Source organism: Aspergillus eucalypticola, assembly GCF_003184535.1.
Source record: "Aspergillus eucalypticola CBS 122712 chromosome Unknown BO83scaffold_29, whole genome shotgun sequence".
NCBI lineage: Eukaryota > Fungi > Ascomycota > Eurotiomycetes > Eurotiales > Aspergillaceae > Aspergillus > Aspergillus eucalypticola.
In genome coordinates this window covers 464,722-490,924 of record NW_020290303.1, presented here as the reverse complement: position 1 = coordinate 490,924, position 26,203 = coordinate 464,722, and the positions used below count along the sequence as shown (strand labels likewise).

Below are 26,203 nucleotides of genomic sequence, written 5' to 3'. Positions count from 1 at the left end.
CCTACCACTCAATCCACCACCCCTCCCCACCCCACGAATACTCCAACTCCCAAACGACCATCCTCTCCTCCGCTCTCCGTCACGTCCCGACCCACGGCTTCACCCGCGACGCCCTAACCCTCGGAGCCCGGGACGCCGGCTTCCTGGACGTCTCGGTGCAACTTCTCCCGCGGGGCGAATTCGACCTGATTCTCTTCTGGCTGGCGAGTCGTCGGGGTCTCCTCCGCTCCAAGGTGGAGAATGATGCGCTGCTGCAATCCAAATCCCAGCAGGGACCTCTGTCCGTGGACGACAAGATCAAGGTCCTGATCATGGAGCGCTTGCGCATGAATATCGAAGTGAAGGATAAGTTGCAGGATGTATGTTCCCACTTCCTATCTTCATTCTAGTAGTGATACGTGTATATGCTAATGATTAATGATCATGTAGGCCCTAGCCATCATGTCCCTCGGCGAGAACATCCCCCTCTCATTATCCGAACTGCACGCTCTCTCGGACGATATCCTCACGCTAGCGGGCGACGCTTCCGTCGATGCATCGTGGTATTCGAAGCGCATGGCTGTGGCGGCCGTGTATGCGTCGTCGGAGTTTGTGATGACGCGGGATACGAGCGCGGGGCTGCGCGATACCGAGGAGTTTTTGAGTCGCCGCTGGGCGGATGCGAGGGCTGTGAAGGATAAGGTGTCTGGGGTGAAGCAGTGTTTGGGGTTCTTGGGGTCGACTGCTGTGGGATTGGGGAGGAGTTGGGGGTTGAAGCTGTAGCCGGTACCTGAACCCTTCAATATGATGGTGAAGAGGGTATGGGGCGGTGGTAGGATGTACTATTATTAACATCATTTCTTTTTAGCTTGCTTTGCTTTGCTTACTGATATTTACTCCCGGTGATACAATTGTATACTTACATTCACATCTCTTTCAACGGCACCATACATATATACTATAATATACAAGTCAATTAATAATCCCTCGCCCTCTCAATCTCCTTCACCCTCCCCTCCAGCTTCTTCACCCACCCCTCATCCCCAAACAACTCCCTGACTGCCTTCCGATTCGGCGCCAAATCCCACCACGGCTCACGATTCGACTTCCCCTGCTTGCCCTCCACCTTGGCCTTCCGCCAATGATTCCTCAAATCATGATCCCTCTGATTCTTAATCGAATGCAACAGACCGCACGTACGCCGATTCGGCTCCACACCCGTAACCTCCATATCGCGCAGCAGCGACACCACACCCGGCAAATCATGACATCCGCGCCAATAGAAATAGATAAACTCATTATACAGAGCCGTGGACCCACCCAGGACAGCAGACGCCCTACCCATAGACTTAATCGTCGCACGGAACTGGCTGATCAGGTGTGATTCGGGATAATGCAGATTGAGAAGCTTGAACGCGACAAGGAGCATCTTGGGATATAGTTCCGTGACGACAGGTTCAGTGGGAACGACAGGGGGAATGGCGAGGAAACTCTCCGAAGTCGATTCGTCCTTCACGCCCAAAAGACCCTTCTTCTCATCGTCCAAGTGTCGCAGGATATTAAAGATCCGCTCCTTGCATACCTCCCAGATAGCGGTATCTCCGCGACGGTTATCAATAGCGTCCCAGAGCGCGGCTTCAATGCTGACGGACTCGCGCATGATCACAGCCTCGATGGCCCTATCCATGGTGATCTGTTTCGAGGATATCATCTCCGCTAGCTCGTCGTCGGTGTATTCGCCTGTTTGGAGCTTTTCTTCGATAGCCGTGTTCTGTTCTCGCACGGCGATTTCGCTTTCCTGTCGCTCGGTGCGCGCTGCGCTGCGCTGGCGCTTCTCTTTCATGTCTTGCAGGACGGAGTCGAAGATCGCGGAGATTTGCGCCATCTCGTCCATTTCTTCGTCGCGGAGGGTGGGTTTCGATTCCGTTGATGATGATGCGGATGGTGTGGATGAGGTGAGCTCGGTCTGGGATTGCTGGCGGCGCTCGGTGCTGAGTTGTTCAAGCAGATTGCCGAAGATTTGCTTCTCGGTGCTGGTCATGGTGACGGGCTTTTGCGGAGCTGGTTTAGTGGGTGTTTGTTGCTGTTGCTGTTGAGTGACGGCCGCGGCCTTTTTCCGTAGGAAGCTCCTCCGGACTGGACGGGCGGGCTTATCATCTTGTGCTGGTTCTGCTGTTGTTGTTGCTGTTGCTGCTTCATGGTCCTGCTCGTTGGCGTCGCTGGAGGTTGAGTACTGCTGGCGGAATGGAGGGGACAGGTATGCGGCAGTGAGGGTGCGAGTCTGGTACAGGAATGGGACGGACGAGTTGCGAGTTGCGAGCGCCAACCAGGATCGGGAGATTCGGGCACTCATTGTGTTGACAATGCCGAATTACAGCCCGATACAAAATAGACTGTAAATACACGGCAACCTTCCCACTGATCAACAATTGGTGAACCGGTCTGCCGAAATGAAGCTGAACCAGTCGTCCGTCGGAGAATCTCCCGCTCGGCGCAGTTTCTCCCATCAATTAATAGCCACGTGACCACGCGGCGCTCCGAACGCGCCTCTGATCCGCGTGAGCAAAGTTATCCATCTGCGCCATTCAACAGTCATTGCAATTAGCAACACTCTCTACTACAGACATTCCCCCTTTGCAAGAGGGAGAGAAACCATTTAAAATGGGCAACGACGAAATCTCCGAATTCGAAAAGCAGCGCCTAGCCAACATCGCCGAACGCGATGCGCTACTCAAAAAGCTGACCATGGAGGCGCAGTCCTCGGGGCTATTCCCGCCGAAGATGCCCAAACCAGCAGCGAAGGACCAGTCGCGGACAAAGAAGAAGACTCCCGTGAAGAAAGTCAAGGAGGAGACGCCGCAGCCGCGGCGCATGTCATCCCGACTGAGGGGCATCGCGGCGGAAAGCGAAGTCGCGAAGCGCAAGGCAGAAGAAGAGTACGAAGCGCGACAGGAAGCGGAGCGCGCGAAACGGGTCCGCAAGTCGGACAACTTCTCGTTTAGTGATATCATGGTAAACGGACAGAAGTTGCCTGCGGATGGATTGATCGGAGTGGATGTGGTGACCAAGGGTGTGGCGATACCGTATCAGCGGACGTTTGGCGATGATGAGATTCAGAAGACGACAGATAAGGATTTGAAGGCGTTGAGGAAGGAAATGAATGGATTGACGCTCTGGGATGCGTGGGAACCTAGTCGTCTGTCTCTCTCTCTCTTCCCCTACTACCATCGTCCATCGACAATACTAACAACCACAACAGGCATCAAATTGACCCCCGAACGAGTCTACGCCATGACCTTCCACCCGACAGAATCCAAACCCCTCATCTTCGCCGGCGACAAAATGGGCCACCTCGGCATCCTGGACGCCTCCCAAGAGAAACCCACCTCGATCAAACCCGAATCCGACGAAGACGACTCCGACTCCGAAGACCCAGACCCCGTCCTAACGACCGTAAAACCGCACACCCGAACCATCAGCAGCATGCACATTCACCCCAGCGCCCCAACAACCCTCTACACAGCCAGCTACGACAGCTCGATCCGCGCCATGGACCTCGAGAAATCCACCAGCGTGGAGAAATACGCCCCGGAATCGACCTCCTCGGACGAGCCCATCTCGGGAATCGACATGGCCCTCGACGACCCCAACGTCCTCTACTGGACCACCCTAGACGGGGCCTTCGGGCGACACGACATCCGCACCGACCCCACAGCATCAGGAACAGTAACCACATGGCAACTATCGGAGAAGAAAATCGGCGGGTTCTCACTCTACCCGACGCAGCCGCACTACTTCGCGACGGCGAGTCTGGACCGCTCGATGCGACTATGGGATTTGCGCATGCTGCAGAAGCCCAAGAGGAGGAGCAGCAAGAAGGCGGGAGGTGAAGATGGAGATGAGGGACCTATTCCCGTAGGAGAACACTACAGTCGACTGTCCGTCTCACATGCCGCATTCAACAGCGCGGGGCAGATCGCGACGTCGTCGTATGACGATACGCTCAAGATATACGACTTGAAGAAGAAGGGGTTTTCGAGCTGGGATGTGGGTCATGCGGTTGGGGAGGATGAGTTGGGGCCGGATACTGTCGTGAGACATAATTGTCAGACGGGGAGATGGGTTACTATGTATGTTGTTCTTTTCCTTCCCCCCTTTTTTTCATTGTTTCCTATACATGATGTTATTTCTTTATGTGTTCTGGGAAGTAGGAGGGATGTGCTAACAGAGTGTTTGTTTGGGGATAGTCTCCGCCCCCAGTGGCAACAGAACCCGCAATCGCATATCCAGCGCTTCTGCATCGGAAACATGAATCGGTTTGTGGATATCTATAGCGGGGAAGGGGATCAGTTGGCGCAGTTGGGCGGGGAGGGCATTACGGCTGTGCCAGCGGTGGCTGTTTTTCATCGCAGTAGGAATTGGGTTGCGGGGGGTACGGCAAGTGGGAAGATTTGTTTGTGGATGTAGAGTCATTTGTCATGACAGTAGGGAGGGAGTTGCGTAGGTGAGGAGGGGTTGGATGTATGTATGTATGTATGAGATCGGAGTGGTTTTCAGGATTGGGTTGATAGTATTATGTAGTATATTCAGGCGCGGCATTAAGCGGTACTCAAGTACAAGTCTAACAAGGTGGAGTTACTCATTTCATCTATGCCCAGAGGAAAGGTAGACGCTATTTACACAATAATTGCAATTGTAGACTGGCAAAAACACCCCCAAGAAGGGAGAGGCTTTTGCTGCCCACAATCCATACATCATCCATGGAAGATCATATCCGGCACTCTGCTCACAGGATCTCTTGTTTTCCACGTAAAAACAGCCATCAGAGCAGGGTATCAACACCATGACAAATGCTTTCCAAAATAAAACCAGCAGAAGAGGGTGATAGGAGAAACGAACGTTAAATCATGGGCACATGCGGTAGGAGAAAAGGAGAAGAAATGTAATCGCAGAAAAATTTACACCAGAAGATGCAGGGATCTCAGTACATGAAATCAAGCTCTCATGTTGTACACAGAAATGGCTGCCCGCAACATGCAAGCATCACCGCTGCAAGAGCTTCCCCGATGACATTCATGGGGCGTAGAGAAGGCGGGGCAGCCGTAGAAGGTAAAATAATTTTGTCTAAAGCCACAGATGTGGGATAGATGCTTGGAATCGTCATGGTCCAGATAGGCCATGACACCATTGCACGAGTTCAAGAGCGAGGCAAGCCTAGGTATTACCCAGGCGACTTGGGCGTCATAACTCGTTGCGCTGTTCCTCACGCGAATGCTGAGCCTGTTCCCGATCCTTCGCTTTGCGGCGGGACGGGGGCACGAAATCGAAGAACCGGTACTTGCTTGTTGTCTCCCTGGTGATGCTAGATCTGCGCGATTTCGAGGGTTCGGGGTATTCAAGCGAATATGTGGAAGAGTTCTTCGAACTGCCGGTGCTGTCCCTGGGATCGGCCCATCGCGGTATCGAGAAGGGGACTCTACTTTGGTCCCAGGTGGCAGAAGAGGAACTGGGGGGCGTGTCATCCTCGGCTTCAGGAGCGTAATCGGTAGATCGACGCGGTAGAGAGGGCCGTGACGCGAAATAGCCGATCGAATTGCGATGGCTGCCCGTAAGGGATGTCGACCCTGCGATAGCTGCCTCTGTGGCCGGGCTCGTAGGCTTGGAGCTGTCTTCGTAAAAGGTCACCGATCGTTCCATGGCATCGACCAGCTCCTCCCATTTGACCTCAAGGCCTCCATTTGGACGCTCTGCCTGCTCGGCTCTGCTCAAACATTCCTTGGTGCGTTGGTGCAGACGAACGGCCATTTCATGGAATTTGCTGACGGCTGGGTCAATCTCCTCCATTTCCGCCAGGCGCTCCGGTGCGATCTCGAGCCAAATACTGATGAGATTGGCAAAGCTTCGCGCGTGGTCAATGAGGAAGGGTAGACTAGGGAATCCTTCGCGCGATGTCGGGGGCAGACGACCCAAAATCTGTATGGGGGTGGCATAGGAGGGTGTGACGATAGGTGCGGGACGGTCGGCAGGAATAGCACAGATCGAATCGACGAATTGCTTGAAATCGACGCGGTTGCTGACCAGAAACTTGTTCATGGGTTCCATCCAAGGCTCCTTGCTGCCGAAGGTAGTCATGTTGGCCAGGCCCTGCAGGGCCTTGGCGATCAGCGTCAATGTGCGTTGGGCGCGGGGGCGGGGATGATCTGCGCGCATTAGAAACATGAAGATCAGTGGGATGGGGGAAGAATAGCTACCCTTGAGCAATCCAAAGAGTTTGGGATTCAGGATTGCTGGACAAAAGAACCGCAGAAATAGGAAGCCCGACACACTACTGTATGTGACTGACCGAAGGAAATCGCCATAGCGGTCCTCGGCACAAGCTCGGATGTGCCGAAAGATGAGCCTCAACTCGGCTGGGCATCTAGATGCAGAGCTTGCAATCGACTTCCAGACCCCTGTACTTAGGGAGATGAGGTTCCTCCAGTTGCGATCGAGATCATCCGATCGATGTACACGGGAAGGGTCCACCTCGCACTCCGGGTCGGTCTCATCGATATCGCGAAGTCGCTCGCCAATGGTTTCTTCCAAGTATTCCTTGCCTAAGCGACGCATGTGGTAGTCAAGCGCCTTGGTAAGAAGCGAATTTCCTCGAAAAAGCAGGTTTGCCTCGACGGTAGCAGTACGGCCCATGTCTCTCACAAGGACTTCTCTTTCTTGGCCCGACTCCCGGGAATCGTTGGAGTGAATCCTCGTGGTATACCTCAGTCTATTCGCTGTCGATTCTTTGTGCAGCCCGTCAATCTCATCCTCAACCAAGGCTGAGATCCACTCGACAGTCGTGCCTGACACCTGGTAAATATTTAGAAGAGCTTCGGACAACTGATTCAGCTCCGAGGACATGACTTGAGACATGTTAATAGTGAGCCCATTGGTGAACGAATGTAGGATTTCCGACATCGGCGTGTACTCGTGCGACATCAGAACGACCGTCTCCTCCATCCGCGCTCGCATGAGCATTTCACCCACCGGCTGATCTTTATCATCTAAGATCGGCCACCACTTTTCCGTTTCGACCCCAGGCTGTAGATCGTCCAATTTCAAATCGACCCTGCCGAATGTAGCATCCTGGGAGGAGAGCTCAACGTCGTCTAACAAACGTGCCGGATTACTATGGTCCTGGCCATAGGAGCCATGTGCGATAAGCGTCCAATCCTTCTGTGTCGGGCTGATCGTCTTTACTAGAATCGATACTTGCGACAGGACAGGTGGAAGATCACTGAAATTAAAATCCTCTCGCCAAAACGGGTTGGCTGTGCGATACTTGACAGCAGTTTTGGCACGGATTTCCCCATCAAGAAGTACTTCTGTGTAGTAATCGCTCACAGCAGATGTTGGGGTTGAATTGCTATGTGACCGTGACTGCTTCCGGCTTCGAGGGGCCTTCTCCGCGGCCTTGTTTCGGAGCAGCTTAGCTTCCGTGACTCTCACATTGAGCATGCGCTCGATTCGGAACATATCTGCCATGGATGACGCAGCGGCGTCGGACGGACTCTTCGGGTCATCTTCTGCACAAGTTTCGGGCCCATAGAGCTCAGGAATCGTAAAGGCGCGCAGGAGCACGAACCATACCTCGAATAGGACTCGACTTTCCAGGGCTAGATATACTGGTCGAGTGATGCCGGATGCAGAGTGCACGGCGTATTGAGGATAGATGGCGATGCAGAATTCATCTTCCAAGACCGAAGAGTGCAATTGCTGCACGGAACAGCGGGAGAGTTGCGAAAGTTGGATGCATGTTACAAGTGTAATGTCGGACTCGGTATACAGCTTGAAGGCACCATTCTCTTGCAACGTACAGCTGACTCTCAGCCACGAGGAGGAAAGAGCTCTCTGTTGGCGATATGTTGACACTCGGCGGCCAGAGGAAGGTCGAACACCCGACGCACTGGGCCTGTCCCATAATAGCATCTTGCCAACTTTAATGATAGCTGCCTCTTTTTGTACTGTACTTTCGGAGTTTCGCCGGCGCTCGACCAAACGGCGGTCACCAATTGCCACCGACTGGGGCTTTGTCATCTTGTTTTGGACGCCCTTGGGGCGGATTGGCTGCCAGCACAACAAAGCAGCAAGCCAGGAATCGAATGTTTCGCTCACATGGGGTCTTAGCTCGACACCGAGTCCTGAAGTAAACGTGGAGACGCTGAGGTAGTTCGTCCGTAGTTCCGGATCGACCAGCGAGCGAACCTGACAGCCACGCAGATCAGGAATTAAAGTCTTGGCCAGTGCGGGCTCCCCCTTGGCTTGATATATTAGACTGCCCGTGGCGACGTTGATGGCGCAGTAGCCCGAGGACCAAGCCGTTGTTGATGCAGTCCGAAACGAAAGAATGCCGTGCATCCTTCCACAAGTCGTTTTCATAAGCTGCAGGATTTTGGACGCATCGGTAGTCGACAGCGCCGAGGGGGTTTGATTGGCCGATACACTCGTCACCAAGCTCGAACCCCCTGGGGGCTTGCTTGACCGTTGGCGGCCAAGGGAGTGACTGAAAAAAGTGGGGGACTGAATGGACGGAAAGCCAATAGATGACGACTCGTCCGGGGTTTTGGGTTGTGGAACTGCGGTGTTGATAGATCCCAGGCGATTCCGGGCTCTGAAAAATGTGTTAGGGGAGATCTCGCTGCGCTGATCATCTAGGGTGGTGGTCCGTGACCGTGCGCGCTGACTTTTCATCTCCACATGTGTATCTTCTTCGTCGCCTGCCGAGTGGTAAGAGTGATAGTCGCGACGGGATTCTCGATCGGAGGCTCTTGTCCGGGTGGCGGGGCGAGGGGAAGCTGCCGCACTTGATGCGAGATACTCCGCCTCCGAGGAAGGTGAGTGGTTGCCAGCCTCAGAGTCTGGGGTGACTGTTCGAATTCCCGTGTCCCTAAAGCTATCGGGATACACCATCCCGTGCCGGTCCTTGGAGGAAGACTTCTTGCTGGGCCGCCGTTCCACAGGACGACTGTAAATTCCCTGATGGACAGAGTTCCGTTTGAATCCACTTGACCCTTCCGGCTCCATCTTTTCTTTCCACCCACGCACGACGGAACCGGTAGCAGCGGCACTCGGGAGAGGTCGCTACAAAGCACACGGGACGCAGGCAAACGGGCGGAGACACATAAACTGGTGATACACTGCGGGATTGTTACCTTGCAGCACGCTGACACCCAACGTACGCTGCGCAACCGTCCTCTGACAATTGAGGGTCTCTTTCGTCCAATGGGTCGCTAGCTGAACGCATGGAGTCCGGGGTGAGGGAGGGAGCTAGAGTCGCACATTCGGTCGAAGCCGTGGCGTTTTTGGTGCTAGCGACGGTGAGAGGAGGCGGGAGGGGGGGGGCGGTCGCAAAACGATAGTTCGTTCAGGGGAGGGGTGTGGTATGGTGGTGATTCGACGGACGTGACGATGATGGCGGTGGCAGTAGGGGACCAGTGAGCGAACGGGAGAAGCGCAGGCAGATGTGGACGAGAAAAGTACAGGGCGAAAATCGCTAGTAGGCGCGGCAAGGAACCAACCCTCCTATACTCCAAATACAGCCGCGATGTCGCTGCTAGAAGGCCATCGTCGAATATGTTAGCTCGATGGGAAGGAAGTGATGATGGGAGCAAGCGGGTTTGAAAGAACACAGCAGTAGCAAGCAGTGGGTGGTGGTAATGGGTGGTAATGGGGTGGTGGTGGCAGCAGCAGCTGTTCGGTGGATAGATCGGTCGGCACAAAGGTTTGGTTCGACCAACCGCGGCGTGATATCATTGGAAATTGACACAAGAAAGCTTGTGAGGGGAAAGAATAGACGCACCTTCATGCGCTAGAATTGATCTAATTGTCCTGGTAGAATAAAAGAATCCCCTCCTTTCACTTTTGAATTGTTTTGAGAGGGAATTCAATCCGTAGTCGGGGGGGGGAGGGGGAGGAACGACGACTAGGGAGGATGGAAAAAGGGTGGGATAATTGGTTCGAATGATTGACGGATTGGTGAAGCCAATTACCCAGACGACGTGCGTTGTGAAAGCTGCAGATCCCGCATCAGCATGGATGCATTTTCTGTACGACAGACGGAGGGGTGGTCTGGTCTAGTCGGAGGGGGCAGTGTGAGGGAGAAGGTGTGGTAAATGGTGGTGTTGAGAAGGTGGGTGGAAGTAAGCGAGGGACCAGAGAGGGAAAAAGAGGGAGAATGGGTGGAAAGTCAATGATCAGCTGGGAAGAAGGGCGAGGGATGGAGTCAGTCCGCGACGGAGGGAAAGCGGGAGGCGGTGTTGAACTTCGTGCAGCTGAAGAACAAGCGGGCCGGGGGGGAGAAGTGGGAAAAATAGGACACAAAGAGAGGGAGGGGAGATTGGAGATTGAGAGGAAGCCAAAGAAAAGAGGACGATGATGATGATGATACTACTGAGGAGTTCCTGACTCAGGTATATCGATGACCTTTGGGGAGAGGAGGAGCAGAAACAGAACCAACAAAATTAGAAATAATATCTCTCTTTACTTACGTTTCACTTGGGATCAGGGATACTGAAAGGCTAGAAGAGTTCAAGTCGAGAGGAAAAGCTGGTGATACGACAATGGAGAGACCCTTCCAACTTCCAGAATATGCAGGGGAATTTGGACAAAACGCCCGATGATCTCTCCGATTGATGATAGTAGAGGTATTAGTGAGTGATATCAGTAGCGGAGGAGAATTATAGAGTAAGTAGGACACGGCACTACGTGGAGTAAGGCAGGCAGAGGCAGGCCTACGAGCCCTTCTGGCTCTTTACTACCCTGGGACGAAGGCGTTGGTGATTTTTGGTTCCGAATTGACGGGGTAACTGGCAACACCGGTTATGGAGTCATTGAACCACTCATTGGACTTTCTCCCCGACCAATCGATCAATGGCCTGATGTTGACCTGCTTGGTTTGTTCTATATGCAAGTTGACCCTATATTTTTATTGTACTATGAGCAAGCAAAAGAATGAAAATTGAAAAATAGCGATTGTTCTTCAGTCGTCAATTGACCGGGCTAGTACGAGTGGAATTAGATCAAATTAAAAAAGGAAAAAAAAAAAAATAAGCACAAAACCTTAAGGATTGAGGAGGGTTGAACGAAAATTTAAGCTGAAATAAGGAAAAGGGAAAATCGACGGAAAAGAAAAACTGTTGGGTTCAGGCTCTGGGGCTGGGATCCACTTGATGATGGAAGGCGTGTGTGTCTTTGAACCTCCTATTTTCCCAGTCTTCCTTACTAAGTGGTAGGTGGTGTGGTTAAAATGATTGACTGGCTGCGAACTGGCTATAGGGAAGCACGGTGCAAAAGCAACGGCTTTATAATAAGACATTGATTATAGCTAGTGCCACTGTCTATGATCTTCCTTATGAACACGCTCCTCTGCACACACTCGAGCCCATATATGAGGCGTTGTTTCAGGGAGGTCATATTCAATCCCGGCTTAAAAGCAAGCCAGGCTCTTCTTCCTTTGAGCCGGGAATGGGTTCAACCCAATCTCTTTCTATAGGAACGGTGTGCACTTGAACTCGATCGCTTCACCCGACCCGATTTCCATGACCAATTCATGTTATGCCCAGACACTAGGGACAGATCAGCCATGTAGGAAGTCGTACGAGGTACGTATCTTTGTTCTCTGGCTGAAGAAGCGGGTCAAGGATATGGTCGATTATCAGGACCTTCCAGAAAGGTCTACGAACGCACCACCTCTGGGCTAATGTACAACCAGCCCCGATAGTGGTAAATTACTTTTGTTTCCCGCTTTTTGTTTCTGTTCTACCCCGATTACTTCTGCTTTTTCGCGTGCTCTTGCCTTCTTTTACCCTTTTCAGGATTTGACTGATCGACTCGGTACCTTGTGATGGTTCTTTATTTCTTCCATCGGCACCGAAGAAGTCGTACAGAATCGAATCGTGGCAGAGACGGTCGTACAATAATCAGACAGACCATTTCCAGAACAGATCCCAACAGGGTACGGCAGTCAGATCCGAGTCACTAATGATTATCGCCACTGGGATCCTTCCCGCCTCCCCTCCCCTGTAGTATTACCCGACGTTAGATTGCATTTATATTGCAATGGCTGCTGGTGCACTCCGAAAGCAGTAAGCACAGTGTAGTGGGAGTTGTGGCTACTAACCACGCATGACTATGCTCACGTCAACGGTGTGCAGAACGCCATCTGCTGCAATTGTAGCCTAGTTAGTTGTCGGCATCCCGCCGTCACCAGTCAAGCCATTGCCCAGCCTTTACCAGACTATTCATTGGCACTACTGGATAGAATAATTGTGTAGTAATTGTTATCGTGGGTGTCTTCCAATTTAGCCAATTGATCCCAGAACCGGACGGGGAGAAAAGCCACCGCCAGTCCTAACAAACCACAGCGCAGTATCTATCTATTCATACGTAGTAGATTGGCATTAATTTTTGAAGGACCAGGCCGAAGAAGGAAAGAGTCACTCGGTCCGCAGAAGAAACACAACAACTTCAAGTCCATGGTACGGAGTACAGTCTTCACCCAAGCGAACGTTTCACCAACATGTGGATCATTCGGGAAATCATGGACTTCATCGAACCACATATAAGGCAGCCAACGGACACCTGGTCAACAATCCCACTGCAGCTGGAGGATGAGGAGTTCTGGAGGACAACACTTCTATGTCTTGGGTGGGACAAAGGGAAAACGCAGCCAAAGGCCAACGATACACCACGTATGTTAGACTCTTGACTACTTACCAGTAAGGAAGGAGCCCCTGCCGGGCACTGGGCAATCTAGCAAATAGGAAGAGCTTCGAGAATGGAAACCCACGCCGCACGAGCCACACCGGCGCTCAAGCATTGCTGGCGCTGGAGCCAATCAGTGGTCCCCATCGGCGGCCCATCCCGTCCAGCATCCAACTTGGGCCTGACTCGTGTCGTCACAGACTCACCGGCCATGACTCGGCCATCCCATCATGTGACATACAGCACGTAATCATGCTTTATTGGGAATTTCCGCATCAACGTTGCCCCGAAATCCATCACATGATTGTTTTTCTTCATGCCTTAGGCTTGAATGTGATCGGCTCAGGGAGCAACGAGTGAACTGCTTTACCGCTTCGGAGCAGCAGGACTAGTGCTATCGAGGTGACTGATTGACTGACCGCCTGCATCATCGGAGCTTATCACGAGGCGGTCATCAGCTCCTCCTCCCACCCCCCCCCCGGGACTTGCTCCTGATCCTACCGACCAAAGTCAACCGACCTCCTTCAGTAGATAACTACGAGGTCCATCGGCTCATCGTTCATCATCTTCTTGACTTTCTGATCGAGTCAAAGGCAGACTGATCCTGCTTCGCTCATAGATCCTTCCTCTTTGTACTGTTCCAGGCGGAACAAGTCGATCCTCGCTCTAGGTTCCCGAACTACTACCGCCCTTTCGGATTCTGAACCATCCCGAGTGGTTTTTCTCTATATATCGTGTTTACCCTAGCTGGATGGCCTTGAAGTGACCTCGAACACGGCTTGACTGCCGTTAATAATGTACTGATGATTCTATTATCTACTTCTTCCTTAGTATCTTAGCCCAAGATGATGACCTCCAATATCTTATCGCGTTTCCTCCCTCCCAACGGCTCCCCGTCAGTGTACGAGACAATCCGACAACATGACAATCATTCGGACGGCTCGGACGTGGAGGAACGTGCAGGAATGGCGTTTGACGATGAACATGGGGACCGATTCAGCGACCGTGAGCTGGAAGATGCTCTAGCAGATGCTGGGAGGGATGACTCCCCCGGTCCCAGCGATCCATTTCTCCCCCGAAGCCCACCAAGGAAAAGGGACGAGGAGGGCTTCCTCAAGGCCGGTTCTCGTCGCCGCAAGTTTAGCCGCCCTGGTCGGATACACGCAGCTTCACCGCGCCACAAGTTCGATGATAGTGATGATGATGTTCCTCCCTCCCTCCTCGTGGAAGGAGACCAAGATGACGATGATGTTCTGAAATCGAAGCTCCCACCTCCTCCCCGTTCGAATGACCCCCCGAATCTTGATCATCAGCCCAGATCACCGCCTCGAGACGACCGAGTCCACTGGGAAACCGCCCGCGAACGATTACCGCTACATGACAACAATAGGAGGGCCCATCATGCAAGTCTATGGTCAGCGGGATATCCAAACTTAGCACTGGTAGATCCTAAAGAGAAGGCACTGTGGATGTGGGCAAACGTGGAAAACCTGGATAACTTCTTGAAGGAAGTCTACACATACTTTCTTGGAAACGGTATTTGGTCGATTCTGTTGAACAGGGTTTTGAGTCTCTTGTAAGTCTCGCTTGCCCATTCTCAACTTCACCTGAATTATCGATACTGAATCGAGACTGACATGTGCCTGGAACTCAGGACCTTTGCATTCGTCGTAGGGTTCAGCATATTCCTCACTAACTGCATTGACTACCACAAGGTACGCGGGAGTCGAACTCTGGACGACATTCTGATCCAGAAGTGTACAAAGCAAATGTCCATGTCCGCTACCTTCTTATTATGGCTGCTTTCGTTCTTCTGGATTGGCAAGGCCTTTCAGTACTTGCTAGATATCCGAAGACTGAAGCACATGCATGACTTCTATCACTACTTGCTTGGAATATCAGATGCTGAAATTCAATCAATATCCTGGCAAGAGGTCGTCAGCCGATTGATGACTCTGAGGGACTCCAACCCTGCGACTGCGGGTGCGGTCTCTGCGAAGAACCGCAAGTTCATGGGGAGTCAATCAAAGCAGCGCATGGATGCTCACGATATCGCGAACCGACTGATGCGCAAAGAAAACTATCTGATTGCCTTGATAAATAAAGATATACTAGATCTGACGCTTCCGATACCGTTCCTGCGGAACAGGCAACTGTTCTCGCGGACGCTTGAATGGAACATCAACCTCTGCATCATGGATTATGTTTTCAACGAGCAGGGTCAAGTGCGGACGTTGTTCTTGAAAGACACTCATCGACGGGCCCTGAGTGAAGGGCTGCGACGGCGTTTCATGTTCGCAGGCATCATGAATATCTTCGTAGCCCCCTTCATTGTCGTCTATTTTATGATGCACTATTTCTTCCGCTATTTCAACGAATACAAGAAGAATCCATCGCAGATCGGATCCCGACAATACACGCCACTGGCCGAATGGAAGTTCCGTGAGTTCAACGAGCTATGGCACTTGTTTGAACGACGTGTCAATATGTCTTACCCTTTCGCGAGCCGCTATGTGGATCAGTTCCCCAAAGACAAGATGGTGCAATTTGCGGGTTTCGTGGCGTTCGTCTCTGGGGCACTGGCCTCGGTATTGGCATTGGCTTCCGTTGTGGACCCGGAGCTATTTCTGGGGTTCGAGATCACTCACGACCGGACCGTGCTTTTCTACTTGGGTGTCTTTGGCTCTATCTGGGCTGTCGCGCAGGGCTTGGTTCCGGAAGAGACCAATGTGTTTGATCCGGAGTACGCGCTCCTTGAAGTCATCAACTTCACTCACTACTTCCCAAGCCACTGGAAGGGCCGGCTGCATAGTGACGATGTCCGGAAGGACTTTGCCGTGCTGTATCAGATGAAGATCGTCATCTTCCTGGAGGAGATCCTAAGTATGATCTTCACACCGTTCATCCTCTGGTTCAGTCTGCCCAAGTGCAGTGACCGTCTCATTGACTTCTTCCGAGAATTCACCGTCCACGTCGATGGGATGGGATACCTGTGCTCCTTTGCGGTCTTCGACTTCAAGAAGGGCACCAACGTGATCTCGCAAGGGGACACGGGTCGGCGGGATGCTGCCCGGCAGGACCTTCGGGCGGACTACTTCTCGACCAAGGATGGCAAAATGCTTGCATCTTATTACGGGTTCTTGGACAACTATGGTGCTAATCCGCGCGGAGCTCATCCGTCAACGAAGCGACAATTCCACCCTCCACCCACATTCCCGACCCTCGGATCCCCCTCTGCCATTGAGATGGGCAATTTTGGAGATCGGCCGGCAGCAGCTGGGCTGATGGGTCAACAGTCTACATATGGCGCTCCTCGGTTTGGACCCGCTGGCATGGGCGACCATCTCTCCCCAGCACCATCGATGCTACTCGACCCGCACCATCAGCCGTCAGCATCAGGGTTCCGGTCAACGCACCGCGCTAATCCGTATCCGCGCTACAGGGCCTCACGACCACCTCCCACCATCTCCGACCCCATTGAAGATGAAGATCCTCCGGCGGGCAAAGGTCGTGGTGCAGTTAAATCGTCGCCCGGGGTCGGGTCGAGCGGGGGTGGCATACTCACCAGTGATAGTAACCTGGGGGAGTCATGGCGGATGAACCTGGTAGGCGATGAGGTCGAAGAAGAAGACGAGGGCGGCGAGAATGTCGACGCCCTGGCTGGCGGGGCGGGTGTTCTGGGGCTCATCCAGCAGTTTCAGAAAGTTAACCAGGACAATCGGGGACGGACGACAGTTGGTATATAATTAGAATAAATGGCGATGGTGTCAGGTTTCAGTCGCCTCTACGGTGCACATGGTTACGGTAGGGAGTCCTGATTACCTGGAAAGCCTTGGGAATCCTGGCCCAGACAGCCCACTGGAAAAGGCAGTCATTCAGTCATACGCCAATAGAAGGATATTGTATGTAGAGTGAAGGATAGGCTAGCCACGCTAGTGATCACACCTGCAGCAATGGTTAGTAGTACTAAAGTTTACAATGGTTTTGTCCAGCTGATTTATTCTGTCGGGGTGTATGCATGATAGTCTAGTCCCGGCTAAATGGAAGGTAGTAAAGAAAAGGACCAGGGTCTTGTCTGTCTGACCGGACCTTTGCCCCGATTCATCCAAGAACCAAACCTTTTTTTCCCTCTTTACTTCTCAAGAAACGGAATGTTTATTTATTTATTTATAACCTGATACTGCTCTTCTTTTTTTTTTTTTACTTGAATCGACCCATATTCTTCAGGGTCTGTCTGCTCGTTCAGAGTCCGAGAAGAGCACGTTTCAGGGTCCTCACATACGAAACAGCAGTCCCCGCTGTGAAAGCCCCTCCAAGTCAGGGGAGAGTAAAGACACCAAAAATATTCTCCAGAGATGGAGACAGCAGAAAAAGCCTTTAGTCTAGATTAGTCGGAAACTCACGGCACGAGTAGAAGCCAGCCCATTTATTAATCAAAAATTAGCTTGGCTGAATTCGGATGGCGGAAGAACAGACCTGCGTACTTGGACGGTGACAGACAACCTAACAATGAGTACTAGGGGAGTCACCTGATTATCGATAGCTGATAACCAAGTTCAGTTCACCCCTGGATAAATTCCGGGTTTCCGGGACGAGTATCCATGGATGAGAAGGAGGGGGAGGTTATTAGTTTAGTCCTTGATAACTTTTGACCATTATGGATCAAAGAATCAAATGAATGAATAACATGTGGAACGAGAGGGAAATAACATCCATTATTATTATTCTTCTTCTTCTTCTTCCTTCTTCCTCTTCCTTGTGATTGTTTGTGTTATCCACCCCCCGCCCGTCTCGGTAATTACGGGGGATCCATCACAGGCTATATTTAGCAACTCACACTAAAGAGAGAAAAATAAAAATGGAAAAGGAAAAAAGAGGATCCAGTCAGTCCGTCCCCTGCAGCCGACGCGCATTATGTTGTTGTTATTGTTGTTGGCAGCGAACAGTCACCATGAATGTCGAAGGTATACGTACAAAACATACTGCGAATTGCGTAGGGACATACGTAGACAGTTGAAAATAACAATTGTAGAGAGACATGAAGTGGATTGTTAGTCGATCTTATAATCATGATGCTCTCCCCATTCCAATCCGGTTCTTGACAGTCGATCATCCATCTGTCTTTCCTTCTTCTTCTCTTCCCCCCCCCCTGCAAGTCTGGAACCAGTGCGCCCGACCGACCGGCAGCTATTAATTCAATCTCCCTGCTGATCCCTCCGTCGCGGATCCGGGGATCTCCTTTTGTTGGTCTCGATCATTTAGGTTTTTTGGATTTTTTTCATTCTAATTTTTGATTTTTGATTTTTTGGGGTGCAATGCGCCGGACTATTGACAATCTTGACTTGACATGGGATGCCAATGATGGGATCGGAGTATTGCTTACCCCCGGTCATCATCATCATCGATTGATAGTTGACTAGCTGCTGCTGCATTCAGTCATTGTCATTCCTTTCATCATTATTCAGCCAGGATGGATGGATGATGGTGCAGTGAACAAGTAATAGTTTAATGCAAACTGCAACAGACTTGGTCTTAAACTTGACTCCTGATCCAAGCGATTTCCGACCGCGATAACTTTCCCCTAAGGGCTCCACGCGCGCAGCACCAGAATCTTGGCTGAGGGCTCTGGGCTTAATGGCTTTCTGCTTGGATGTGAGCGGCGGTTGCATCCGCAGGCGGTTCAGGCGAGTTTCCATCCATTCTTTTAGTTCCTCTTCAATCTCAATTCATTCATTTTATTGGAGCATCGCGCGGTCTGGCCAGTCCCTGGCGGAGGTCTAAACCTACCAGTTACTAACTAGTCGGCCCTTTTTCCTCTCTCCTCCCCTCTTTCAAGTCTGTCTCTCTCTCACGCGTGCTCTTACCTTTTCTCTCCCTCTCTCCCTCTCTCTCTCTCTCTCTCTTCCTGTCGTGCAGGTGTTTAGTTGGTGCTTTTTCCTTCCCACCATCTTTAGACTTGTCCTCTTTTTATTTTTGGGGGGGCTTCCTTTCTCCTCTTTTCTACTTCTTATTTTTTACACTTTACCTTTTTCTCTCCCTTTTCTCACCTGATAGTTTCCCTTTCCGGTCAGGGCTGCAGGTTGTCTTTCCCAATTCATCCATTCTCTCTCACACTCCGCTCTCTTCCTTCTTACTCTCTCTCTCTCTCTCTCTCTCTCTCTCTCTCTTCTCCTCCCGCGAAATCAATCATGACCTAAAACAGGTCAACTCTTCGCCATTTCCCACCCACCTCCTGATTGATTCATTCTCTTTCCACTCGTTTGGTCCACTTTTGTTGCATGCTGGATCTCAGCCCAGTCTGTCGTTAGAGAGAAATCTGACCCTCCTCAATTCTTATAATCCACTCCTCATTGATTGGGAGTGTTCTCCATTCATTTTCGCCCCGAGTCTTGTCCCGCGGCTTGCAGGAACTTGACTCCCCTTGGGATCTCGTGATCCTTGCGGTGTCCCTCCTCCCTCGTATAACCCGCACCCCCCTCTCAATATCTCCACTTCTTGGGGGATCATTTATATTATTCTTTCCATTTGACTTGACTTTCGCTTTGGGGGATTCCTTCTCCCCTTTCAAACTCTGTTTCTTGCCTTTCGTTTTCTCCGAGTCTTGTGTTACTACCTTCTCGGTTGCATTCGTTTACCATGTTTCGAGCCCGACGCTACCGGGTCCTCCTGGTCTTCGCGACCATCTTTGTGCTCGCCTTCATACATTTCGCTCGATCTCGAGAACAGGGTCCCTCCGCCTGGAGTGCGCCGCCACCCGTTGATCGCCATCCTGCATCGTTCTCGCCAAACCCTCCCCCCGCTGACGAGACCACCCTCAAGGACTCTGCTCCCATAGATGCCCCTCCGTCCCCTCCTCCTCCTTCTTCCCCCGAGAGCTCCGATCAACATTCCGAAGAAGCGAAAGAGCCGTCTACCGAAACCTTATCTGATGCTCGCCCGTCGACCTCCGCGGAAGTGTCCAACACGTCGAGTGATGCAACGGGCTCGGGGAACAAGAATGAAGGCGAGTCTGGTCCGGCCCAGTCCCAATTGGGTTCGGAAGATAAAGGGAAGTTGGTACTGGAGGCTCCCGAGTCCACTTGGCCACACCCCCATTGGAAGAAGATGCCCGAGCAATATCCTCTCGCTCCCGAGGACTTGATCCAGCTGCCCGCCGGTCAATCCAAGGTGCTCCCTAAACTGCAGGCTGATTTCAAAGACGAATCGTCCGCCGACAAGATGAAGCGTCTCGAGAGGCTATCGACGATCAGGTCCACTTTCGAACACGCTTGGACTGGCTACAAAACTTCCGCTATGGGCCATGATGAGGTCCTGCCCCTCCGGGGTGGATATCGCGATCCGTTCAATGGCTGGGGAGCTACTCTCGTGGACGGCTTGGATACCCTTTGGCTCATGGGCCTGAAGGAGGAGTTCTCCCTTGCGGTCGACTTTATCAAGACCATCGACTTCACCACTTCCAAGAAGAAGGACATTCCGGTCTTCGAGACTGTCATCCGTTATATGGGAGGTCTGCTCGGTGCATACGATATCTCCGGACATAAGTACGATGTGCTTCTGGAGAAGGCCGTAGAGCTCGCCGAGATTATAATGGGCGCTTTTGACACGCCGAACCGCATGCCAACCCTCTTTTACAAATGGGCCCCGTAAGTTTTTTGTTTGGGTGCTATAGATTGGATTATGTATAGCTGACGTGCTTGTTATGCAGGCTTTACACAGTGCAACCGCATCGCGCAGACAAGAAGGCTGTGTTGGCTGAACTCGGCTCTCTTTCTGTGGAATTCACCCGCCTGGCACAGCTGACCAAGGAAAACAAGTACTACGACGCTATTGCGCGCATTACCAATGCGCTCGAGGCTTATCAGGACAACACGCAGCTTCCTGGCTTGTGGCCAATGAAGATCGACGCATCTGGTTGCAAGAAGACCCCCACTCACATCGATCATGAGGTTCCTCGCGGGAAAGTGCCAGTAGAATCAGCCACCAGTACTGCTCCCACGAGGCCTCACACCACTCGGCCTGCTCCAACGGACGCCCAGAGCTACACCGAGTTTTTGGTGCCTCTTGATGCAAGATCGCTGCACGACGATGCCCAACCGGCTGAGTACGGTGGAGTCTCGCGTCAACAAAACTACCCTAGCTCAGAGAGCGAGTACCGCGCTTCCTTCGACAAGCAGACCCCCGACGCGCAGTGCCATGAAGGCTTGACCAGCCCCGCCTCGGAAAGCGAGAAGTACGGATTGGGCGCTCTTGCTGACTCGACGTATGAGTATCTGCCCAAGGAGTATATGCTGCTGGGCGGTCTCAACGATCAGTACCGCACCATGTACGAAAAGGCCATCAAGGCAACCAAGGAACGGCTTCTCTTCCAGCCCATGATCAAGGGCGGTCGCGACGTTCGATTCTTGAGCACCATGACGGTGCCCAAGCAGCCTGGTCGTACGAAGGTAACCTATGACGGCGATCATCTTTCCTGCTTCGTGGGTGGCATGGTTGGTATTGGTGCCAAATTGTTTGGCATCGAAGGCGACATGGATTTGGCGTCCAAGTTGACGGATGGCTGCGTGTGGGCGTACGAGTCCACCAAGACCGGGATCATGCCGGAGCACTTCTCCTTGATTCCGTGCAAGAACGGCGAGAAGTGCGAATGGAACGAGGAAACCTACTACAAGGCGCTGGACCCGAACATGCAGGAGCGATTGGCTCGGGCGGCGGCACGCAAAGAAGAGAAGGAGAAAGAAAAGGCGAAAGCCAAGGCCAACGAATACGTGGATCCTGAGCCCGAGGCTATCAACTCGATCAAGAAGTCCCACGCCAAGCGGGAGCGCGGCAACTGGCACGTCATTGCAACGCCTCCCGACGACATCAAGAAGACGGAGGAGGAACCGGTGGAGACCGTTGACGAAGCCGAGGAGGAAAAGGCCCCCTCGCACGAGGAATTTGTCGCGGCCCGGATTCGGAACGAGCGGCTGCCACCTGGTGTGACTCGTCTGGTGGATCGCAAGTATCTCTTGCGGCCCGAGGCGATCGAGTCGGTGTTCATCATGTACCGCCTCACGGGCGACGAGTACTGGCGCGAGAAGGGCTGGGAGATGTTTGAGGCGGTGTCCAAGTACACGCGGACGGAGCTGGCCAATTCGGCCATTGAAGACGTGACGGTCCAGACTCCGAAGCCGACGGACGAGATGCAGTCCTTCTGGCTGGCGGAGACGCTCAAGTACTTCTACCTGTTGTTCAGCGACCCGAGCGTGGTGAGTCTGGACGAATATGTGCTGTAAGTGAAAGCTGGCCTTGACGAGAACTGCACACTGGAGACTGACCCTTGACCGCAGAAACACCGAAGCGCACCCATTCAAGCGCCCGCAGTAACCCTAATGCTCTCCATGGCTTTGTATGCATGTGCATGTGCAGTCTACGTCGATATTGCTGTTTTTGTTATTGCGTTTGTTTGGAAAAGTACAGATACCACGTCCCCGAGCACATGAGTTGATTGACCCTCTTCTTTAATCGTCACCCCTTTATTTATCACCTCGTCTTCCCCCCATTGTTCTCTCTTGCGTGATGCTTTCGTTATTTCTCTAGCTGGCTTGGGAATAAGAGGCTGATATCAGGCGATCTGTAATGAACCCGGCGACTGGCGCTGGAAGGATGTTGTTGTTGATAGACTACGTACTTTACTAGTGGTTGTAAACAATTAATCATGGGACCGGAGAAACAACTTTGGTTTCTATATTGACACATTTATTCACAATCCAATGGTTTAAAACTACCTTTCATGTTGTCATACCAAGCAATAAGACTCAAGACATGATGTAGTTAAGAAGAAACTAGCTACTCAGCTAACTATTTAGTGCTGATGAATGACGTACGGCCGCCTTAGTACTCCGTAGATAGGTTCTCTCACTCCTGTTTCCCCGACCAGAAAAATACCGGTGGATCGCCCGCCAATCCCCCGCCGCCGCCCGAGTTGACTTGGCCACTTCCATCCACCATCCACTCCATACTACCTACCTACCTACCTACCTACCAACCACACCACATACACATCACACAACACACCACATCCCTCTACCTTTCCCCCACCCCCGCGGAGCAGTGCACCACCACCCCTCCTCGCAACCCAGCTCCAAGCGCAAGGCGGGCGGGATGAGTGCCGGGAAACAACCACACGACGACATTCCCGCCGACGACGAGGACGATCAACCCGCAGCACCCGCAGCAACACTAGCACCGCACCAGCAGTAGTACCGGGAAATGGACTTTGAGGTTTCCCTCGAGAACGAGCAGCAATTCTGGGACGAGATACAAGAGATTGTTTCCTCCCCTTGCTCCTCGGAAGATCATATTGATAATGCGCTGAGGTCTTATTTGGGTTTGGCGACAAAATACAAAGGTATGATGAAATGAGATGATATGAAACTGAAAGATGCGGGATGTGGGGAGCTGATATTTGGGTGGTATGGTTTTAGATGAATACCTTCAATCCGAGTTAGATGTTACGAGGTGCTCGTATAAATTGCTTGCGTCGAATATCTTTGTCGCTCATACGGATTATGTGCGGAGACAGATGGTTTATGGGTTGTTGCAGGTTCGGATTCCTTTCTCTTACTTACCTTGTGGATGGTGGGGATCTGGTTCACTGATGCTGGTTTGGTGGTGTAGGATGACGACCCTGCGACTCTTCACCTCATTGTATCGTTCTTGCTCTTCGACGGTCGACAGCATGACGTGGCGTTTCGGATGATGAATGAGGAGGGCTTGTTCCCGAGGTTGTTGGAGTTGCTGCAGGCGCGGAATCGGAAGGAGGAAGAGGAGGTCCCTGCGGGGTTACATCGATTGCTGATGGATTTAATGTATGAGATGTCGAGGATTCAGAGGGTCAAGATTGAGGATTTGGGTGCGTTATCTTCTTCTTGGGTATATTGCTGTGGACTGGGTTGTTTGTTGACTGAAGGGTGGTACAGTTCTCGTGGATGATGAATTCGTCAAGGGCCTCTTTGATATCATTGAGGATCTGTCGTACGATGTTAATGATCCTTATCATTATCCGGTTATTCGGGTACTGGTGAGTGGTTATGCTTTGCTTGGGATGTACTGGGGGTTATGCTAACGATATGCTCAGCTGGTTTTGAACGAGCAGTTCATGATTTCCGCGCATGATCCGGTTGATGAGAATACGTCCAATGGCTTGACAAACAAGATTATCAAGATCTTGGCGATGCACGGCAATCTGTACAAGACTTTTGGGGAGAATATTATCCTTCTTATTAATCGTGAAGGTCGGTCATCCCAAGCGCAATGGCGTGGAAGGTTCTAACTTTTGCAGCCGAGACATCGCTCCAGCTTCTGACGCTCAAGCTCTTATATCTCATCTTCACTACCCCGACCACCTACGAATACTTTTTTACCAATGATCTTCACGTGCTGGTCGACATCCTCATTCGGAACCTTCTGGACCTGCCTGAAGAGGCGTCCGCTCTCCGACACACATATTTACGTGTTCTCTACCCACTACTGGCACATACACAGCTGAAGTATCCACCCTTCTATAAGCGGGAGGAGCTCAAGCGGGTGCTCAGACTGCTTGTTCACGGTCAGCTCTCCGAGAGTGGGCCTGACCGGGAGAAGATAATGCACTTCGACGACGTGGATGAGACAACACGAAGGCTGGTTCTTCGATGCGCAGCTGTTGAATGGCTACGAGACCCCGAACCAGAAAAGCCAGTTCACGATGAAGATACCACGCCCGCGGATAGTGTCCCTCCCGATGCTGAGTTCGGGGAACCATTGGAATCCTCTCGGACTCTTTCACCCACGAGCACGGTCGACAGCTCTCCTGAGAACATGTCGCCCACCAGACTGGACGGTCCAGACTCCAGTGCGTCAAGCACGGCTGCGCATCACAGGCTCAACCAAGCGCAACGAATTGGCATGCACCTCGAGCACGCCTCATCCTCCAGCCTCAGCGTCCAAGAAGTAGCATCCCAGCACGTGAAGCCTGGCATCATAACACCCAGTCGCAACGATACCCGGGCTGCCATCGATAGCCCAACGAGTCCATCAAAGCTGCTGGGCAAGCCCAAAGTCAAACCTCTGCCTCCGAGGGCAAGACGTTGGCGCGGCCGGCGAGACGACGAGCACGGGCAAACTGACAAGATCCCCGAAGACGCCGAACCTCAACACACAAGCCCAATTATTCCACCCGCAACCCTCGTCACCGCCAACAGCGCCAGCGAGCGCACAAATTCCACCGGCATCATCCCACCCCCCGTCCCCAGTCACTCACGCCGCTCAGCCTCCAACCCACCTCCAGCTGTCCCTCCACCCCGACGCTCAACAGTCCCCCACCTCCACGCAGGCCATGGAGGAGTAGGTCACCTTCCCGTCCCAGTCACGAGCCACTGCACTCCGCTTGCCAGTCCTTCTCGACCTACACAGCAACAACAGCAACAGCATCACCACAGCGTCAGCAGCCCCAGCACATCCACCACCGCACCATCACCTACCCCGCCGGCCGCCACCCCTGTTACCCAAAAACACACTCAGAAACCCGAACCCCCTCAAACTCGCCGTCGCGGCCGCACAAAGAACGGCCGGGCTGACTTGACTTATAAACCCCCTCCCGTGCCGGATTTACCGGCGGAGCATCTGGAGAAAGCCCAGCAGCATAGCCACATAGATAGCGAACTCAAGACCAACGCTACCGTGAGTGTTGAGGAAGCGGTGCAGAACGTTAGTCTTGAGTAAGTAGCTAGCTGCCCTAGCTGCACGGGGTATTTTCGTTCGGGAGTAGCATGTGATTCACAGTATAGCATCATAGCATAGCAAGCATACACCATTTCAGTTTACTATAATCTGCATGCAATGCAGCGGCATAATGCAAAGCATTTAATTGTTTGACACTTTTTCCTCAAATCTCAAAGCATACAACCACCAAACCCACAATAATCCATATTTTAACCTAGCATCTTAACCGAGATAACATAGTCAATCAATAAGGACCCCCCTAACGTGTCTGACCTATACTTATCAAACAAGACAGAGTCAGTTAGTTAGTTGGTTGGTTAGAGCTGGTTAGTATTAGTTATTGAAAGCGACCAATCTCCCGTCCGAGTTGAAAGTACGTAGAAACCACTACTACAAGCTAACTAACCAATCACCCTAGCTGTTACCAAATACCATAATACATAATACCAATAATACCATCCACCTCATCCCCAAAAAAAAAAAAATAAAAAAAAACGCAAAATACTAGTCTTGGTTTGGTTTAATTATACAATACAACTAAAACAGAAAAAAAAGTAAGATAGAAAACCCGGTGGCAAGACTAGAATAGAAATAGAATAGAAGAGAACTAGCTAGCTCCATTCTCGGACATTGGAACCAAACCGAAGTACTAGCCTTTCGCAACGGGTAGCGTTGTGGGTGGGAAGATTACCGAGATCGGGGTCGTTCGTTTAATTTGGATCTTATGTTTTTTCAAATGTCC

The 26,203-nt window shown here is 51.9% G+C and overlaps 6 protein-coding genes across 6 annotated transcripts; 4 read left to right on the top strand and 2 right to left on the bottom strand.

The window, feature by feature from the left end:
• Nucleotides 1-510: 510 nt before the first annotated feature.
• On the bottom strand, nt 511-2,435 carry BO83DRAFT_411186 (uncharacterized protein; the record flags this gene model as incomplete). The annotated part of the gene is made up of 2 exons (XM_025534287.1): nt 1,014-2,435; nt 511-724 (listed from the first exon to the last, which is right to left on the bottom strand). Exons 1-2 carry the CDS (start codon nt 2,330-2,332, stop codon nt 511-513), a joined length of 1,533 nt encoding a protein of 510 aa, XP_025384280.1. The 5' UTR covers nt 2,333-2,435.
• Nucleotides 2,436-2,568: 133 nt separating this feature from the next.
• On the top strand, nt 2,569-4,446 carry BO83DRAFT_411184 (WD domain protein; the record flags this gene model as incomplete). The annotated part of the gene is made up of 3 exons (XM_025534286.1): nt 2,569-3,175; nt 3,239-4,109; nt 4,227-4,446. The coding sequence occupies exons 1-3, from the start codon at nt 2,641-2,643 to the stop codon at nt 4,444-4,446; spliced, it is 1,626 nt and encodes a 541-aa protein (XP_025384279.1). The 5' UTR covers nt 2,569-2,640.
• A 586-nt stretch (nt 4,447-5,032) lies between these two features.
• On the bottom strand, nt 5,033-9,331 carry BO83DRAFT_128348 (GTPase-activating protein BUD2). The gene is made up of 2 exons (XM_025526082.1): nt 6,231-9,331; nt 5,033-6,179 (listed from the first exon to the last, which is right to left on the bottom strand). The coding sequence occupies exons 1-2, from the start codon at nt 9,037-9,039 to the stop codon at nt 5,221-5,223; spliced, it is 3,768 nt and encodes a 1,255-aa protein (XP_025384278.1). The 5' UTR covers nt 9,040-9,331; the 3' UTR covers nt 5,033-5,220.
• Nucleotides 9,332-13,224: 3,893 nt separating this feature from the next.
• Nucleotides 13,225-16,845, top strand: atgI (autophagy protein ATG9). Its single transcript, XM_025534285.1, has 2 exons — nt 13,225-14,293; nt 14,372-16,845. The coding sequence occupies exons 1-2, from the start codon at nt 13,563-13,565 to the stop codon at nt 16,461-16,463; spliced, it is 2,823 nt and encodes a 940-aa protein (XP_025384277.1). The 5' UTR covers nt 13,225-13,562; the 3' UTR covers nt 16,464-16,845.
• Nucleotides 16,846-19,353: 2,508 nt separating this feature from the next.
• Nucleotides 19,354-22,083, top strand: BO83DRAFT_321800 (class I alpha-mannosidase 1A; the record flags this gene model as incomplete). Its single annotated transcript, XM_025527868.1, has 3 exons — nt 19,354-20,360; nt 20,423-21,988; nt 22,047-22,083. 3 exons carry the CDS (start codon nt 19,354-19,356, stop codon nt 22,081-22,083), a joined length of 2,610 nt encoding a protein of 869 aa, XP_025384276.1.
• Nucleotides 22,084-22,701: 618 nt separating this feature from the next.
• Nucleotides 22,702-25,588, top strand: BO83DRAFT_345882 (uncharacterized protein). The gene is made up of 6 exons (XM_025528758.1): nt 22,702-23,107; nt 23,184-23,302; nt 23,377-23,611; nt 23,679-23,779; nt 23,837-23,993; nt 24,041-25,588. The coding sequence occupies exons 1-6, from the start codon at nt 22,969-22,971 to the stop codon at nt 25,459-25,461; spliced, it is 2,172 nt and encodes a 723-aa protein (XP_025384275.1). The 5' UTR covers nt 22,702-22,968; the 3' UTR covers nt 25,462-25,588.
• The last annotated feature ends 615 nt before the right edge of the window (nt 25,589-26,203 follow it).